Raw genomic sequence first — 18,126 nt, 5'->3', positions numbered from 1 at the left:
TTCTTACACCTATCCTCACCGGAGGAGATGCCAGGCATGCAACACACCAAGCTAGAGCAAGCAGGAGGAGACAGGAGGCCATGCTAACGGCTAATCTAGGTTGAATGTAAAGTAGCCAAACAACAGTTCAGTACACTTCAGTAGAAGTTTAGCAAAAACCAAAGTGCAGCGAAGAGTAACAAGCTCTGAACAGGAAATTAGCAAGTAGAATAAGATTCAACAGAGGGAATAATTTTTGGTGATTTAACCCCCAATTCCAACCTTTGATGCTGAGTGTCAAGCAGGGAGGTAATGGGTCCCATTTTTATAGTCTTTGGTATGACTCGGCCGGGGTTTGAACTCACAACCTACCTATCTCAGGGCGGACACTCTAACCTTCCAAGGCGCGGCCTACGCTGCTGCCCACTGTTCCCCTCACCTCCTAGGGGGTGATCAAGGGTGATGGGTCAAATGCAGAGAATAATTTCGCCACACCTAGTGTGTGTGTGAGAATCATTGGTACTTTAACTTTTTAACTTAATAATACAACAACTACATAAACACTACAATAATAAGTTATCATATATGTCAGCAGGCAAAGGAAGAGCTTTTGTAAGCTGTTATAAAAATGGTTGCATTACAATTAATTAATGTTAATACAATTAATCCCTCAAGAGCACGGTGACAAGGCCAGCATTTATACCAAAGTAATAATTTTGGTATATATCGTGCGCAAGAAGCTGCAATTCATTATTAAGCAGAGTGGACACACTGATTGATTTTTTTTTTCCGGGTTGTTTAGATTAGTCGACTATTGGAAAGATTAGCTGTTTGAAAATCAGTTGTTATTGGCAGCACTATCAATGTACAGGTATACTAAGGCCAATAAATCAGTTCTAATGTGAACAAGGCCAGCAGCATCAAGCCTTGTCCTTACTTCGCCTGTGTTTATAAAAGTGTTGTATTTCCATTTAGATACCACATTCCTCACCAGCGATGGTTTGGGATTTACAAAGGTCACACACAAAAAATGCTACAGAATGTCGTTATGTTGCAGAAATTTAAAAGATCGTAGGACAGCACTAAGTTTGACCAATATCAGAATGACTTGTAAAAAAAATTATATATTCATGTTTTTATTGACCATTAAAAAGTTGTAACAATACAAATGACATGATAATCAACTCTAGGAATTCAAACATTGATGAGTGATGTAATTCCATTGCTTCTTGGTTCCACATACAGCTGGTCCTCACAGGCGTTCCCAGAGCGAGGTACCAGGCCTCGAAGACAACGAGGCACACGGTGACCCTTTCACTGATATCAGTGACACCCTGCCACAGAAGTATGCCACGCTCCCACGCAACCGCAACCCTTTTGAGGGGGAGCAAGGGCAGCTGTGGGACCGGGCTGAGCGGAAAGAGAAAAAGGAGAAGGTCAGCCTACTAGAACGCATGACTGGAAAGAAGGACGGCCGCAAGACTAGCAATGGGGGTCGCTCTGGCAGCTCTGGAGACCCCAACCCTTTTAGTGGCAATTCACAAGTGTACACTAACCCTTTCAGCTCCACCTACAAAACAAGGTACATGAAGCGTTTTGGTTAGTAGTTTAAAAGACCACTTATGATTTATGTAAAATTGTCAATTTCCTTAAATGCTTAATTAATTCCGGTGGCATGGCCTGTTTCAGCATAAAGTCGGAGTAGTTATATTATACACTGGAACAATTGTTGTCTGTAATTCCTCCCTCAAGAGCACGGTGACCAGCCAGCCTTTACATCATTGATAAATGTGTATGACGAATTGTACATTACACCTGTTATAACTGGTATTTCAAGTCATTCATTCATCCATTTTCTACCGGCAACTTTTAATTAACTCTAACAAATACAGTAGGCTCAGCCGATGTAAAATGACATTTTATACTTAAGTTCAACCGGTGTCTAATATTGTGTTGATCATATTAAAATAATTTTATATGCAGTAAATACATTTTTCATACATCTTTCATTCTGCCAGTTATTGCTGTTTTCATTGTGCCTGTTGTGTCCCTACCTTCCCTAAAGAGTAGTGTAGCTCTGCAGTTATATAGTGCTTTATCAGAAAAGAAGGTGTCATTAGTGGCTCTTTAGAGAGCTTTAGCTTGATAACAGAACCCTCTGAGCAATCATAATGCGATCCTCTGCAGTGATAGACCACCCAATTAACCACTTATCTTTATAGGCACAAGTCCATCATCTTTACTGCAGCCTTTGTTATCCAGTAGCTCATTGGTCAGTTGTAATGGGGTGCATTGATACATAGAAGTGGTTTAATATCCGTAATTATATGCATTTCGAACATAATCACAACTGAAGTGTAATATTCATGCACATCTGCCCTATTCCTTTCATATATTTAAACATGCTTGTTATGTACCTGATAGTTATATGCATAACTTATCGATATGTCCTTCTGTTTGTTTACTTTGCAGTGACAAAAAGGCAGTTGGAAATGAAGTCACAACCCCAGGCCAAAGGAGCAGCAACATCGACGGCATGAAAAATGTGAGACAGGGAGCAGAACTTGGCATGTCAAACTACATAATTCCTCAGGTTATTTATTGTATTGCATGGTGTCACTGTAATAATAAATTAAAATGGAAGAAGGGACTTCCACTCTATAATGCTGAAGCGTTGTAATTGAGAACATGTCTCATTTGACGCAGCAGCTGGTGACAATGATCCATGTGGCCTAGTCCTAAAAATTCAAATGTGTTATTCCACTAATTAGCAGCTGCACACTTTGGTCATCATGTCTGATCTGAATTTGAAGCAGTGTTAAATTGTCATAAGGTTTGTTATTTTGCTATGTTTTGTACTTGGAAGTTTTGGTTGAGAAAATCTATAGAAAAATAGTTTATCTTTTTTTAAATATTACTATTTTCACATGCTATAATATTCCTTCTACTTAATCATATGAATTATATAAAATGTTGTCATCTATAACACAAAAAATTGGTATTTATAGCACAGTAGTAGCTCAAGAGATGCCTAAATGAGAAAGTGAATGCTGATAATGGCTTTCGTCACCTTTCTTCGAGGGTGTTGAGGTCTGTCATTATCCACACATGTGCCCGTGCACATGGTGCAATGGCTTGCAGAAATGGCAGCTCCCATTTCCTCCTCTTCAAGGACCTAATTAACCACATGCAAGAGTGTGGGGTGGGGGGGGGTAGGGGCGTTAGTGCACAGGATTGAGCTTTCAAATTCTCAAAGTTTAGCTCATTAGAAACAGTAATGATGCAACTCGAGAAGTTTATTCCTTATCTTTCCTTACCTGTGATTGAAGAGGAATAGTCATCATGTCAGTTCATGGTCAAAGCTTTACCACCAACCACTGATGCTCATTTCAATGTGAGAGATTGAGTATGTACGCTTAGTCCAACAAATGTGAACCCGAACTCTATTACCTAATGCAGGGGTTCCTAAACTTTTTGGGAACGGGGAATTTTGCAAGGACCCACTTTATAATTATTATACCCATTAAAAAATAAATCTATATTTTTACCATTTGTACTAGATGCCATAGGAATTTATTATATTTTTAACATTTCAATCTTAATACTTCTTATCTGTTTAAATGATCTTAATCAAGTCTCAAAGCTTACAGAAATTGACAGTCAACAAGACTAGAATCTTACAAAAGACAAAAACGTTTTAAAAATGTTGCTTAATTGATTCAACATTATTATTATCATTATCATTCAACATCATAATAACAATAGTATTATTACTGATTGCCTCCTATTAAAATTACTAGCTGAAATGTAAACATTGAAACAGTGTTAATGAAGCCTGAGCTTTATTTAATTTACCTGTAAGCGCCTGAAAAGATTTGTCATTCAGTATGTCTACGTGCTCACAAAAAATATTGCTTGAAACCAGCTTTTCAAAACACACGTTAACACCATACATAGATTGTGTTCTACATTTGAAAGATACTGTAGGATTATCATACCTACTGTAGATTATGCATATGAAAGCAGTACTCGTTTGCATTTACCATCATTTTCTAACTATAAAGCGGACCCACTTAATTTTTGGACAGATTTTATTTTGTAGATATATTGGCCGCACAAGTCTATAAGCCCCAGGTGTACACATTATAATATGGAATATTTGCACAGGTAGTTGTGCTCATTCACACATTTAACAAAAGACAGTGCCTGCAGTAAAGAGTAGCCTTCCGGGGAGGTCAAAGAGCACCAATAAGAATACAAATTAAAGATGCATAGGATGAAGTGCATTTTTAAAGCATATTATACAATAAAAACCGACCTGGTGTGTCAGAATGTTCTCAAAGAAGATTATTTTGTTACGTGTCGGTAGACAATTATCAAACACACATTTTATACCAACATCTTTTTGTATTCACAATGGAATTTAAATACAAAACCCAAAACCAGTGAAGTTGGCACGTTGTGTAATTTGTAAATAAAAACAGAATACAATGATTTGCAAATCCTTTTCAACTTATATTCAATTGAACACACTGCAAAGACAATATATTTAATATTCGAACTGAAAAACACATGTTTTTTCATTAACTTAGAACTTAATGGCAGCAACAGATTGCAAAAAAGTTGGCACAGGGGCATTTTTACCACTGTGTTACAGCCTTTCCTTTTAACAACACTCAGTAAATGTTTGGGAACTGAGGAGACCAATTTTTTAAGTTTTTCAGGTGGAATTCTTTCCCATTCTTGCTTGATGTACAGCTTAAGTTGTTCAACATTCCGGGGTCTCTATTGTGGTATTTTAGGCTTCACAGGTCTGGACTACAGGCAGGCCAGTCTAGTACCCGCACTCTTTTACTATGAAGCCACGCTGTTGTTACACGTGGCTTGGCATTGTCTTGCTGAAATAAGCAGCCCCTGCTGCTTGGATGTTGTCATCCAAGCAACGTCCATGATAACGTTGCTTGGATGGCAACATATGTTGCTCCAAAACCTGTATTTACCTTTCAGCATTAATGGTGCCTTCACAGATGTGTAAGTTACCCATGCCATAGGCACTAATACACCCCCATACCATCAGAGATGCTGGCTTTTGAACTCTGCGCCTTTAACAATCTGGATGGTTCTTTTCCTCTTTGTTCCGGAGAACACGACGTCCACAGTTTCCAAAAAACAATTTGAAATGTGGACTCGTCAGACCACAGAACAGAGTATTAACTTGCACTTACAGATGTAGCGACAAACTGTAGTTACTGACAGTGGTTTTCTGAAGTGTTCCTGAGCCCATGTGGTGATATCCTTTATACACAGATGTCGGTTTTTGATGCAGTACCGCCTTAGGGATGGAAGGTCACAGGCATTCAATGTTGGTTTTCAGCCTTGCTGTTTACGTGCAGTGATTTCTCCAGATTCTCTGAACCTTTTGATGATGTTACGGACCGTTAATGATGAAATCCCTAAAATCCTTGCGGTAGCTCGTTGACAAATGTTGTTCTTAAACTGTTCGACAATTTGCTCACTTATTTGTTCACAAAGTGGTGACCCTCGCCCCATCCTTGTTGGTGAATGACTGAGCATTTCGTGGAAGCTGCTTTTATATCCAATCATGGCACCCACCTGATCCCAATTAGCCTGTTCACCTGTGGGATTTTCCAAATAAGTGTTTGATGAGCATTCCTCAACTTTCTCAGTCTTTTTTGCTACTTGTGCCAGCTTTTTTGAAACATGTTGCCGGCATCAAATTCCAAATGAGCTAAGATTTGCAAAAAATAACGTTTTCCAATTCCAACGTTAAGTATCTTGTCTTTGCAGTCTATTCAATTGAACATAGGTTGAAAAGTATTTGCAAATCATTGTATTCTGTTTTTTTTTACAATTTACACAACGTGCCAACCTCACTGGTTTTGGGTTTTGTAGATTAAAACAATTGGTGTATGTTTTGTTAGTCAGTAATGAGAACACAACATTAAGCGAGCTGTAGATAACATAAGTACTTTAGTGAGTCTGCCTCAATAATATATTTTAGTGAATGAGAAAAACATCTCAATGTAACATCCTTAATCATACTTCATTTAGTGACATAAGAATGAAACGTCCATATACAAGGTTTGTATATAAATTTAGATCGTCAATAGTTATTCACAGCTGCTTTCAATCAAACCCAACTCCATACAACTGTCAGTATTTATCTTTGCATCCCTTGATAAAGTGAATAGACCAGTGGTTCTTAACCTTGTTGGAGGTACCGAACCCCACCAGTTTCATATGCGCATTCACCTTCTTTAGTGAAAAATAAAATGATGTTTTTTTTTCAAATTCAAGACAAAGTTATATGTTTTTGGTAACACTTTAGTATGGGGAACATATTCTAAGTAACAAAGACTTAATTTAGAGTTTTTTGGACACTAGGGGAACAAATTGTAAGTAACAAAGACTTAATTTAGAGTTATTTGGTTAGGGTTAGGGGGTTAGGGCCAGGGTTAGAGGGTTAGGGTTATAATAAGGCTATGCCGAATAAAGCACTAATAAGTACTTAATAATGACTAGTTAAGAGCCAATATGTTACTAATTTGCATGTTAATTAGAAACTAATTAATGGTGAATATGTTCCCCATACTAAAGGGTTACCATGTTTTTTTTACTGGTGCACAAAATGAACCGTGCATGAACATCACCTTGTTCAAAGAACAAAACCAACACAGTGCATAAACTCACAACAAATTACACACCTGCAAATCAGTGTGACTTCTGCTGTTGCCGTATCCGTAATACGCCGATAGGGAGAAGCTTTTATTTACACGATGAGTCTGGTGTGTTTTGACCTCCGCCGAACCCCTGAGCCCGACTCACCGAAGCCCTAGGTTTCGATCGAACCCAGGTTAAGAACCACTGGAATAGACACATATTTGTCCATTGTGCTATTTAGATCAGCAGCACAAGTCGCACACTAAAAAGGAGTCAAGTGAAAGATTTACCTGGTGCGTCATAGTAATGTCAGAGTTTTAAATGCATGAAACCTTAATGTTAGCGTTATTGACTCTGAATGTTTGCTTAATTGGCCTGATGATGTCACACTTTTTAAACATAATGTCATTGTTTTAAATGGCCAAGTGTGGTATTTTAATTGCATTTTTGTTTCTTTCCAAGTCAGTATCGTTACTTTTCCCCTGCACCCGCCCACTCCTCAGTAGCCTTTGTGCTCCTAAAAGTGATAAGGCACCTGGTGAACAGTTCAACACAGTGCCCTTCTGCATTGTCTGTACTCAGTAGTCGAGGCATGGGAGTGCAGGATGATAACTGTGGTATTTTAAACAGTCAACCATTTGCCACGCTATCGATTTAGGGGAGGATATTCAGCATTAAGGTGATAAAGTGCTCCCTCATTAAAAACGATTACAGCTACTGTGGTTCTCATGCAATAAGATCCTTGCATAGAATGTCCATGCCGGTGAAATAGAATGTTCTCATTTGAACAAAGAGGGTAATCCACCAAGAAAATGTGTGAGCCAACAAATGATGTTGTTAAAGCTGATGGTTTTGCAAAATTGTTAAAAAAGTACAATATAGTTTTGTGGCCAAGTGAGTAGAGGAAAGGAGTTTTTATTTACATTTCACAGTTACAGTCCACTACACTCTGAACTGGTCACCAGGCAATCACAGGGCTCTAGACAAACAACCACTCTCATTCAGACTATCACTAAATTGGAGCTGAACTACTGCAGTAAGAGTCACTGCAGGTCAGGGTTTCCATCCGTACAATTCATTGACATGTCACTTCTAGGTCTACTATCTTAATGTGTTCCAACTGGCCTTTTATTAGCAACACTCAACACAATTTGTCACCTCACTGTGGTCGATTAAATTTGTCCAGCACTTAAAAGGTAGTCTCATGCCCTAAAGATATGTTAATCAATGTATCTATGCATGAAGCAGAACAGATGACACACCTTTTAGGTGAAATTAAGCATTTTGTGTGTTTTCACCTCTTTCCAGGCAACAACACAAGGAAATATGGCACCCTATAGAAACATGTCTTTTGAGGAAGTGGTGCAGGAACTTATCAAGCATAAAGAAGTGGTAAAAAAGAAAGATGCCCATATCAGGGAGCTGGAAGATTACATAGATGACCTGCTGGTACGTGTCATGGAGGAGACGCCAAGCATACTGCGAACACCCTATGAACCCAAGAAAAAGGCTGGTAAACTGGGTAAGAAGTAGATGAAGGAGCGACACAGGCAATAGACTTTGGCAGTTGGTTGTGCATCATATGGTGAATTAGGCTTGATTAACTTAAATGAAACTATTATACTGTGGTCATGGTTCCTTCTTCAAATCAGATATTTCCAGTTATAAATTGTTTAAAGCTACCAATGCTATATGCATTTGCGATACTTATAATGATTTAATTGAACACATAACACATGGCTCCAATTAAGTTTTGTTGTTTGCACTTGTTGCACACGTAGCCTCTATCATTTTCCCAGAATCTCTTCAAGTATGAAAAAAGCCAAATTTGTGTTTACTAGATGCTGTATAAACAAATTCATATCGTTTATTAAAAGGTGATTGTGATAAATGAGTATGTAACACTTGCGTTTACGCTGAAGCGCACGTCTTAAATCCACCACATGTAGTCCAGACAGTAACCGTTTACTCCCGAGTTGCTTCCTCGTATTTTTTGCTTATTTTAAATGAACAATTTTAACATTCCTAGCCTTAATTCCAGGGTTGTTTACTTTTAAGTGTGAAGACTATCATTCACGACCATTATCTCTTTTTTTGTGGAGAATGATTTTACTTATATGAAGTGCAATAATCATCTTTTATGCATCTTGCTTTATATTATGCTGGTAAACTTGTTTTCTTTTTTAGCATGTTTTTGAGTTCATCTCACCATTTTCATTATTCTGATGAATATACAGTTTGTTCAATTTTTACCAGCGTTCATCTCCAATTCAGTGCAACTTACTGATGTGATTGTATTCATGTTACCTACCATAGTTTACCTTTTACTTTACTTACTAGATGCTGACACTGCTCTGTTACATTTGAATACTAATTGTATATATTGCTAAGCTGGGATGCTACTGTATCTGCACACCCTGACCTTGTCAATGACACTGCTGTTTTAACACTGGTACAAAATGCCTGCTATAAGAAGCGATATGGCAATATACATAATGAATCTTTTTGCGTTTAAATGCTTCTTTTTTTTGGAAAGTACTGTAGTACAGTATGTGACAGCACTTTTCTTTCTCTGTGTCTCTTTAGAAGAGTCCAAAGCAAATCAATTATTTAATCATGGATTTCCTACATAGTCTGTTAACACTAAATTATTACTATGAACTTGTTTGACTTTGTGATGTCATCTCATCTTGATGTGAGTGAGGTGCAAAAGGCAGCTGTTGAATCACACTGCTGGTACTGACATTAACAAAACAGTTAACTTACCATATTTTCTTAAATCACCTGTGCTATGTGTTGAAAAGTTATCTTTAGGTTTACTTTTTATTATTTTGAGAGAAAGCAGCTGCATCCTACAGTGTTAAAGCCTGTGTTATTCCTATTGTGACTGTCTTACATCCAAAGTTACGTATGAGCAGTTTATTAACCCTCTGCTGTAAATGGTATCATCATTCCTGATTCTTGTTCAACCACTTTGACCTTTTATGATACAAAATGATCAGGGAAATCACTTGATTAATTACCCTTGCTGCCATTAAGTAGTTATTTTGCCAGAAGTTACGTGGTTTTGTACCTAAAGCCAAACTTTTTTCTCGAGAATGTATTTTGGTTGGAATCCAAGATTGTTTCATGTGTAAAGATGTCAAACCAACAAGGTCATTGACCCTTCCTTGCCTTTCTGTTATGTCACAGTTCCAAAGAAATAATTTAATCTAATAAATTTGTTTTTTTACCTCCACAACTTTTGGACAGGCAAAGAAGACGCTTACAGCTATGTGGCATGTTTATACTCCAGGTGTAATGAAGGAACATTTTGTGAGTAGATTAGTCCATTTTTGCATGAATACTGTACTAGTTATGTAGATAAAAATCAGTTTTTCCTTTCTGGAAATCTTATCACTGATTGCCTTCTAACATGTGCTTAAGTGTGACCTTACTGGCGTTACATTCTTGACCAACTGCTTTTGAAAGTGTATTTGGTAGCTGGTTAAAAGGAACTTATGTTGGTTTGTAACCATCCTTGTCTACCCTCAAAATGTTCACCTATGTCGTTTCTTGTAAATTTTTATTTAAAAAAAAAAAAGGTAGAGCAGCAATGTAAGAGGGAAATAGTGCAACACATCGGCCAGCAGTAGACAGGAAGAAGTAGATTCTAATGGAAATGATGGTGGAAAAAGATCCGAATTTGTCTTTTTTCAGAAATAATCCTTATTTTCAAGTGCAAATGTTGACAGGTATGATTATAATCAAACACTCGTTGAAATAATAGTCTATCTGTGTTGTTGGGCTTGAAAATATTTGAAAATATTTTCTTTGGCGATTTACAAGTGCACATTTTTATTATAGAATTGAAGAGGGAAACTTGCTACTCAGGAACTGACATTGTTCTCCAACTAGGGCGCTTTCACAGCCAAATATGATCTTGTAAACCTAATAAATCAATAGAGTTCTATCAGCGTGATATAAAACACCATATAATTTATGCTCATTCCCACCAGGTGCCTGCAGAGTGGAGCATATCTTACTAAAATGATGAACTAGTAACATTAAAGATGAGATGCATTTAACATATTTCCACCCTAAGGAGATTTAATTCACACAAACACAAAAAAGATGAGTGATTTGTGGAATTTAACTGTGCTTTTTGTGTTGTCTTTTAGCTTCATTGCAACATTTGCATTATGTTGTCATATAATTTGGTTCTTTGGTAGTTGTCTGACAGCAACATGTAAATCTAAAACGAAAAGCATTTTCAAATCATTTTTCAAGCACAAAAGTGAAAGGGAAGTGACTATCCTCATTATACTTCTTTGCTGCCTCTTTGCATAATGTTTATCATTCAGTCAATGCTGCTGTTTGAATATGCAAAGCACTGAATACGCTTGAAGGTAATATTCCCTACAAAATATGGTTATGGCCGTCTGTCTGATTGCTGTGTGGAATCATTGTGTGTGAATATATCCCAAAAGGTAATGTAAAGCTACTGATTATTCCCATAATTATTTTCTTGCCGTATTCTTGCGCTGCATCGCTTAACAATGTTTATAATGCATAACAGTTCTAGAATGAAATATGACCGTCGTTGACAAACCATTACAGTTACGCACATAATTAGATGAGTTCATCAAATGGTACTTAAGGGTTCTTATGAATGTATTTAAGGTCTTCCGTTTAGTTCATTTACATGCCTTGAAGTGTAAATGACCAACTATTTAATCAGTATGCTGTCATCACATCTGCATGTTTATCATCAACAATTTTATACTATTCACCGTCATATTTCCCAATAATTTTCTCAAGTAAGTACTAGTAAGTGTTCCTTCTTGAAAGGTTGGAGGTTAACTGACTTATATTACATTAATATTTGCCTTCCGTGGCCAGTTTGAGGTTTTTAAACCAGAATATTTGGGAGCAAGGTTGTATTGACTTTCGTGCAAGAAGGATTTGATTATGTTTAAGGTATAATTCAGACATGATGACTGTACGTCAAGTGCCAATAAAAACACTCAAACTAAATAATGCTTACATGTGTTTGATGATTAAACGAATGCAAATAACTTGTTAGTAATCATGTTGTAATTGAATTCCAAGGGTAATTTGAATATAGCTTGAAAGGCACAATCAAGACTGTATTGCCCTTCTGAATAAACTCACTCAAAATTCTGCTGACTCACTGCTCTTTTTTTAATGTAATTCCTGTCAAACTGTTAATTTTTAAAATTCGATTCATCACACTTTTGAATTTTTATTAATTGTGATTCCAATTGTCAGGAGCGGGTCCTGACTGTTCTCAGTGCATTTGGACTAAATGTAAGTTCAGACTACACAGCCTTCTTGGAGTCTATCTTGTGGTTGCTGGAGAGCATCCCCACTGAAGATTATGTAGTTCTACTGGGAGACTTTTATGCCCATGTTGGCAACAACGGTAGGACCTTGCCGGGCACGATTGAGGGGAACAGCCTATCCGAACTAAACCCGTGCGGTGTTATGTTATCAGACTTCTGTGCTAACCACGGTTTGGCCATAACATCCTGATCATGTTTGAACAATACTTTAAAACCCTTCTCAACCCCATTGACACACTTTCTTTAGGAGATGCAGATTCTGAGGATACAACCGCAGATGTGTCCATCACTGTGGCTGACATTGCTGAAGTGGTCTAATTATCTCCTCAGTGGCAAGACGAATGTATCCCTTAATTCCTTAAAGGCCTACTGAAATGATTTTATTTTATTTAAACGGGATAGCAGATCCATTCTATGTGTCATACTTGATCATTTCGCGATATTGCCATATTTTTGTTGAAAGGATTTAGTAGAGAACATTGACGATAAAGTTCGCAACTTTTGGTCGCTGATAAAAAAAAGCCTTGCCTGTACCGGAAGTAGCGTGACGTCACAGGTTGAAAGGCTCCTCACATTTCCCCATTGTTTACACCAGCAGCGAGAGCGATTCGGACCGAGAAAGCAACGATTACCCCATTAATTTGAGCCAGGACGAAAGATTCGTGGATGAGGAACGTGAGAGTGAAGGACTAGAGTGCAGTGCAGGACGTATCTTTTTTTCGCTCTGGCTGTAACTTAGGTACAAGGGCTCATTGGATTCCACACTCTCTCCTTTTTCTATTGTGGATCACGGGTTTGTATTTTAAACCACCTCGGATACTATATCCTCTTGAAAATGAGAGTTGAGAACGCGAAATGGACATTCACAGTGACTTTTACATCGGTGAAGCACTTTAGCTACGGAGCTAACGTGATAGCATCGTGCTTAAATGCAGATAGAAACAAAAGAAATAAGCCCCTGACTGGAAGGATAGACAGAAGATCAACAATACTACTATCAGGAAACACCGAACCAAACACTGGACCTGTAACTACACGGTTAATGCTGTGCCGCCTGTCGAAGCCTAGCAATGCTGTTGCTAACGACGCCATTGAAGCTAACTTAGCTACGGGACCTCGTCAGAGCTATGATAAAAACATTATCTCTCCACCTACGCCAGCCCTCATCTGCTCATCAACACCCGTGCTCACCTGCATTCCAGCGATTGACGGCGCAACGAAGGACTTCACCCAATCATCGATGCGGTCGGCGGCTAGCGTCGGATAGCGCGTCTGCTATCCTCAAAGTCCTCCTGGTTGTGTTGCTGCAACCAGCCGCTAATACACCGACCCCACCTACAGCTTACTTCTTTGCAGTCTCTATTGTTCATTAAACAAATTGGAAAAGATTCACCAACACAGATGTCCAGAATACTGTGGAATTTTGGGATGAAAACAGAGCTATTTGTATTGAGATACAATGTGTCCGAATACTTCCGTTTCAACCATTGACGTCACGCGCAAACGTCATCATACATAGACGTTTTCAACCGAAAGTTTCGCGGGAAATTTAAAATTGCACTTTATAAGTTAACCCGGCCGTATTGGCATGTGTTGCAATGTGAAGATTTCATCATTGATATATAAACTATCAGACTGCGTGGTCGGTAGTAGTGGGATTCAGTAGGCCTTTAAGGCCCTGAATGTTGTAGGACTGTCTTAGATGACCCATCTCTAAAACATTGCACAGAAGTCGAGACCAGTACATATGGATTGGGGTCGTGGTCCCACTTTTCAAGGAACTTCACCAGAGGGTATTGGCACTACAAGAGGATCACACTTTTCAGCCTCCCTGTGAAAGTCTTATTACAAAGTACTGGAGGGAAGGGCAAGACCGTTAGTCAAACCTCAGCTACAGGTGGTACAGTTTTCGTCCAGCAGTAAGTTGAGCATGTTCACTGTGAACATTGGACTAGGGCGGCCAAGGCTGCCCTTTTTTACTGGTTCTGTTCATACTTTTTATTGACATGAATTGTATTACCATGAATTGATTTACGTGGATCCCGACTTAAACAAGTTGAAAAACTTATTTGGGTGTTACCATTTAGTGGTCAATTGTACGGAATATGTACTGAACTGTGCAATCTACTAATAAAAGTTTAAATCAATCAATCAATCAAAGACAGAAAAGGCATTGAGGGTGTTCAGTTTGAGAGCCTTAAGATCTCATCTCTGCTATCTGCACATGATATGGTTCAGATGGCCTCATAAAGCCGTGACCTCCAGCGCTTGCTGAGGCGGTTCATAGTTGAGTGTGAAGCTTCTGAGAGGAGACTTGGCACCTTCAAAACCAAGGCCATAGTTCTCAGCTGGCTTAAGGCGGATTGCAGCCATTGGTTAGGGAGCAGAGGAGGAGTAGCTCAGGATCTTGTAAACGAGTGAGGGAAGGCGGGAGCGTGATATCGACAGGCGAAACGGTGCAGCTTCTGCAGTTATAGGCCCTTTTCCACCTGTAGTTCCTGGAACTAGATGTTCCTGTAGAAGTGTGTGGTTTATGTTTCCACCGCATTTTACAGTTCAGGGTAGTTGACTCCGAGTGGTTTACCATATTTCTACACTCATACCATGAAAATAAACAGACAATATTAGGACACAGTTATTTTACTAAAAAGTAAGTAAATGAAATACAAAACAATAATATACAAAACCATATGACTTAAGAATAAAGTGGACCAAATTGTTCATGAAAAGTCAGGCTTTTGTCCACAATGTCCAACAGTCAGAAAGGCGTCTTCTCAGTAAATGCTGAATTAATGAGGGTCAGGCGGTTGCTTATGGTCCATTTCAGCTTTAAATAACAATATATAAATAATACATTTCATGCCGACAACACAAACACATAGGCTTTAGTGTTAGCCTGTTAGCATTGACATTCTATTAACACGGGTTGAGGCTAATAACTACACAAATAGAGTGTCACTGACTACTTTTACAATATGTAATAATGTAAATAGTTAATAATTAATGCCATTTGTGTACTACCTCCTTTATTTCACATTTACCCTACAAAGTCAGAATAGTAAGCACCTGAGGTTGTTGCTTCGAGACCGGCTTCATACTACTCCGTAAATTACAGTATGTTTAAAAGAGTCCATACACTTCTCGTAGCTTTGTGTATCGAAATTAAGTTTGTAAAAATAATAACATTAAACTGCCATTAATTGATTTACTTGGACCCCGACTTAAACGAGTTGAAAAACTTATTCGGATGTTACCATTTAGTGGTCAATTGTACGGAATATGTACTGTACTGTGCAATCTACTAATAAAAGTTGCAATCAATCAATCAATGCATGCAGTTTAAAGACTGGAGCGGAGTAAAAACACTGCAAGAAAGTATACTTTGTTCTTCCTTCTTTTCATTGTCAAGTTTATTGTAATAGAAATACACAAGAAATAAACAAGTCGTCCTCGCATACTCTGTAATGGCGGTCGTGTGTTTGAAAAATATGTTTTAGGAACATTGTTCAACCAATAAGCATTTGACAGCAGAGCCCGCCCCTGAGAATATTCAGGGTAGCTTTGAAAAGTCACTAATAGCTAGGAGGAACTCCAAAAGGTTCCTGAAGAACTAAATCGACCTGGGTAGTTTTTGGTGGAAACACAGGGGGTAACTTAAAGTAAGTGGGAAAGTTCCTGAAAAAGTTATTGAGGTAGAAAAGGGCCAATTGGCTGGAATAATAGCTTGATGTTTACTATCTACAAGCCATACCCTTACCTATGTTCACCAGTTTTGGGAAGTGACTGAAAGAGCAAAATCACGGGTACAAACGGCCGAATTGAATGCCCTCATTTGCAGGGTGGCTGGGTGACTAAAATGACCGTGTGGGGGGCCCGATCATCCGAGAGGAGCTGTTCCTCATTTCCAGAGGAACCATTTGAGGTGGGAATCTTGTCCAGATGCGTCTTGGACATCTTCCCGGTAAGGTGTTCCAGGCATGCCTAAGCCGGAAGGGGACCTGGGGTACACTTGGACACTGGAGGGATTATGTCTTGCAACTGGCCTGGCCCTGGGAACACCTCTGTTTCTCCAGTGGACCTGTAAGAGATGTCCTGAGACCGAGAAGTCTGGGTGTCCCAAAAAAAACAGACCTAGGATAAACGAAAGAACATGAATCGAATATTTGCAGTAAATTACTTGTTTGTATTTTAATTAACTGTAAAAAAATTAATTTAAAAAAAGACCAATATTTTGACCTAATGTAAATGCAATGTTATTGTCAGAATGTCATAAACTATTTTTTAAAATATTTTACATGAATGCATGTCTTTGCATATTCGACTAAAATTTGGTAACCGTTTTTTCTAAAGTGGAATTTACCAGTGAGCACACCAGTCATTGACTCCTTACTCATCTTTGCACTGACCCCATGCCACCTTCCAGGTAACAATCTGCGGTTAAAGTAAAGGAGCATGTGCAATCGGAATATATGGTTGCTTTGTTGGGTCTGCTCCTGTCTCTGGCCATGCTCCCCCCACCCTAGCAGACGATGGCGTGGACAACCGCAGAGGCCACCACAGGGTATATGTTATTTTTTTGTTTTTTTGTCGTTTTTTTGTTTCGGTTGTGACTGTGCGTAGAAGTGGCTGGTTGCATCAGCTCTGCTCTTTTAATGTCCTTTGTATTCTTTGATGTTTCCCTCTTACACACACGATTATGTGTGCTATGGCTATGAGTTTTTTTTTCCTTGGCCTCAGTCTGGACCCCCTCTACAGGGCGCAGGCTTAGGCCATGTCTACACTAAGTCGTTTAACCCCTTGAACGAATAATTCTTTAGGCTAAACCCCGTTTCAGCCACACTAAACCAGCGTTTAAGGTCCCCCTCCTCGGACACATTTTTACACGGGTAAGTCAGCCGTGTAATTCTTGAATCTCCGGCACTTAGCTTTGTATGGGCTCAATGATCGTTTACAAAGCCTAAACTGGCTCACCTGCATTGGCTTCCTGTGCACTTAAGATGTGACTTTAAGGTTTTACTACTTATGTATAAAATACTACACGGTCTAGCTCCAGCCTATCTTGCCGATTGTATTGTACCATATGTCCCGGCAAGAAATCTGCGTTAAAAGAACTCCGGATTATTAGTGATTCCCAGAGCCCAAAAAAAGTCTGCGGGCTATAGAGCGTTTTCTATTCGGGCTCCAGTACTATGGAATGCCCTCCCGGTAACAGTTAGAGATGCTACCTCAGTAGAAGCATTTAAGTCCCATCTTAAAACTCATTTGTATACTTTAGCCTTTAAATAGACCCCCTTTTTAGACTAGTTGATCTGACGTTTTTTTTTCTTTTCTCCTCTGCCCCCTCTCTCTTGTGGAGGAGGGGGGGACACACAGGTCCGGTGGCTTTGGATGAAGTCCGGCTGTCCAGAGTCGGGACCCGGGGTGGACCGCTCGCCTGTGCATCGGTTGGGGACATCTCTGCGCTGCTGACCTGTCTCAGCTCGGGATGGTTTCCTGTTGGCCCCACTATGGACTGGACACTCACTATTATGTTAGATCCACTATGGACGGGACTTTTACAATACTATGTCAGACACACTTATACTTGCCAACCTTGAGACCTCCGAATTCGGGAGATGGGGGTCGGGGGGTGTGGTCGGGGCGGGGAGCGTGGTTGGGGCGTGGTTAAGAGGGGAGGAGTATATTTACAGCTAGAATTCACCAAAAGTCAAGTATTTCATATACAGTATATATATATATATATATATATATATATATATATATATATATATATATATATATATATATATATATATATATATATGTATATGTATATATATATATATATATATATATATATATATATATATATATATATATGTATATGTATATGTATATATATATATATATATATATATATATATATATATATATATACAGTATATGTATATATATATATATATACTGTATATATATATATATATATATATATATATATATATATATATATATATATATATATATATATATGTATATACATATACTGTGTGTGTATATATATATATATATATATATATATATATCAATCAATCAATGTTTATTTATATAGCCCTAAATCACAAGTGTCTCAAAGGGCTGCACA

The 18,126-nt window shown here is 38.4% G+C and overlaps 1 protein-coding gene across 1 annotated transcript in view; it reads left to right on the top strand.

Annotated features, from left to right (window-relative positions):
• Nucleotides 1–11,808, top strand: part of LOC133657400 (rab11 family-interacting protein 2) — a 32,995-nt gene extending 21,187 nt beyond the window's left edge. Inside the window, exons 4-6 of the mRNA XM_062058688.1 lie at nt 1,225–1,561; nt 2,452–2,524; nt 7,969–11,808. Of these exons, the coding sequence (XP_061914672.1) occupies nt 1,225–1,561; nt 2,452–2,524; nt 7,969–8,193 (635 nt within the window). The 3' untranslated portion in view covers nt 8,194–11,808. The remainder of the gene's footprint in view (nt 1–1,224; nt 1,562–2,451; nt 2,525–7,968) is intronic.
• The last annotated feature ends 6,318 nt before the right edge of the window (nt 11,809–18,126 follow it).

The sequence above is a fragment of the Entelurus aequoreus genome, linkage group LG09 (assembly GCF_033978785.1).
Source record: "Entelurus aequoreus isolate RoL-2023_Sb linkage group LG09, RoL_Eaeq_v1.1, whole genome shotgun sequence".
Taxonomy (NCBI): domain Eukaryota; kingdom Metazoa; phylum Chordata; class Actinopteri; order Syngnathiformes; family Syngnathidae; genus Entelurus; species Entelurus aequoreus.
The sequence above is the reverse complement of the archived record's forward strand: the minus strand, read 5'-3'. Positions and strand labels throughout refer to the sequence as shown.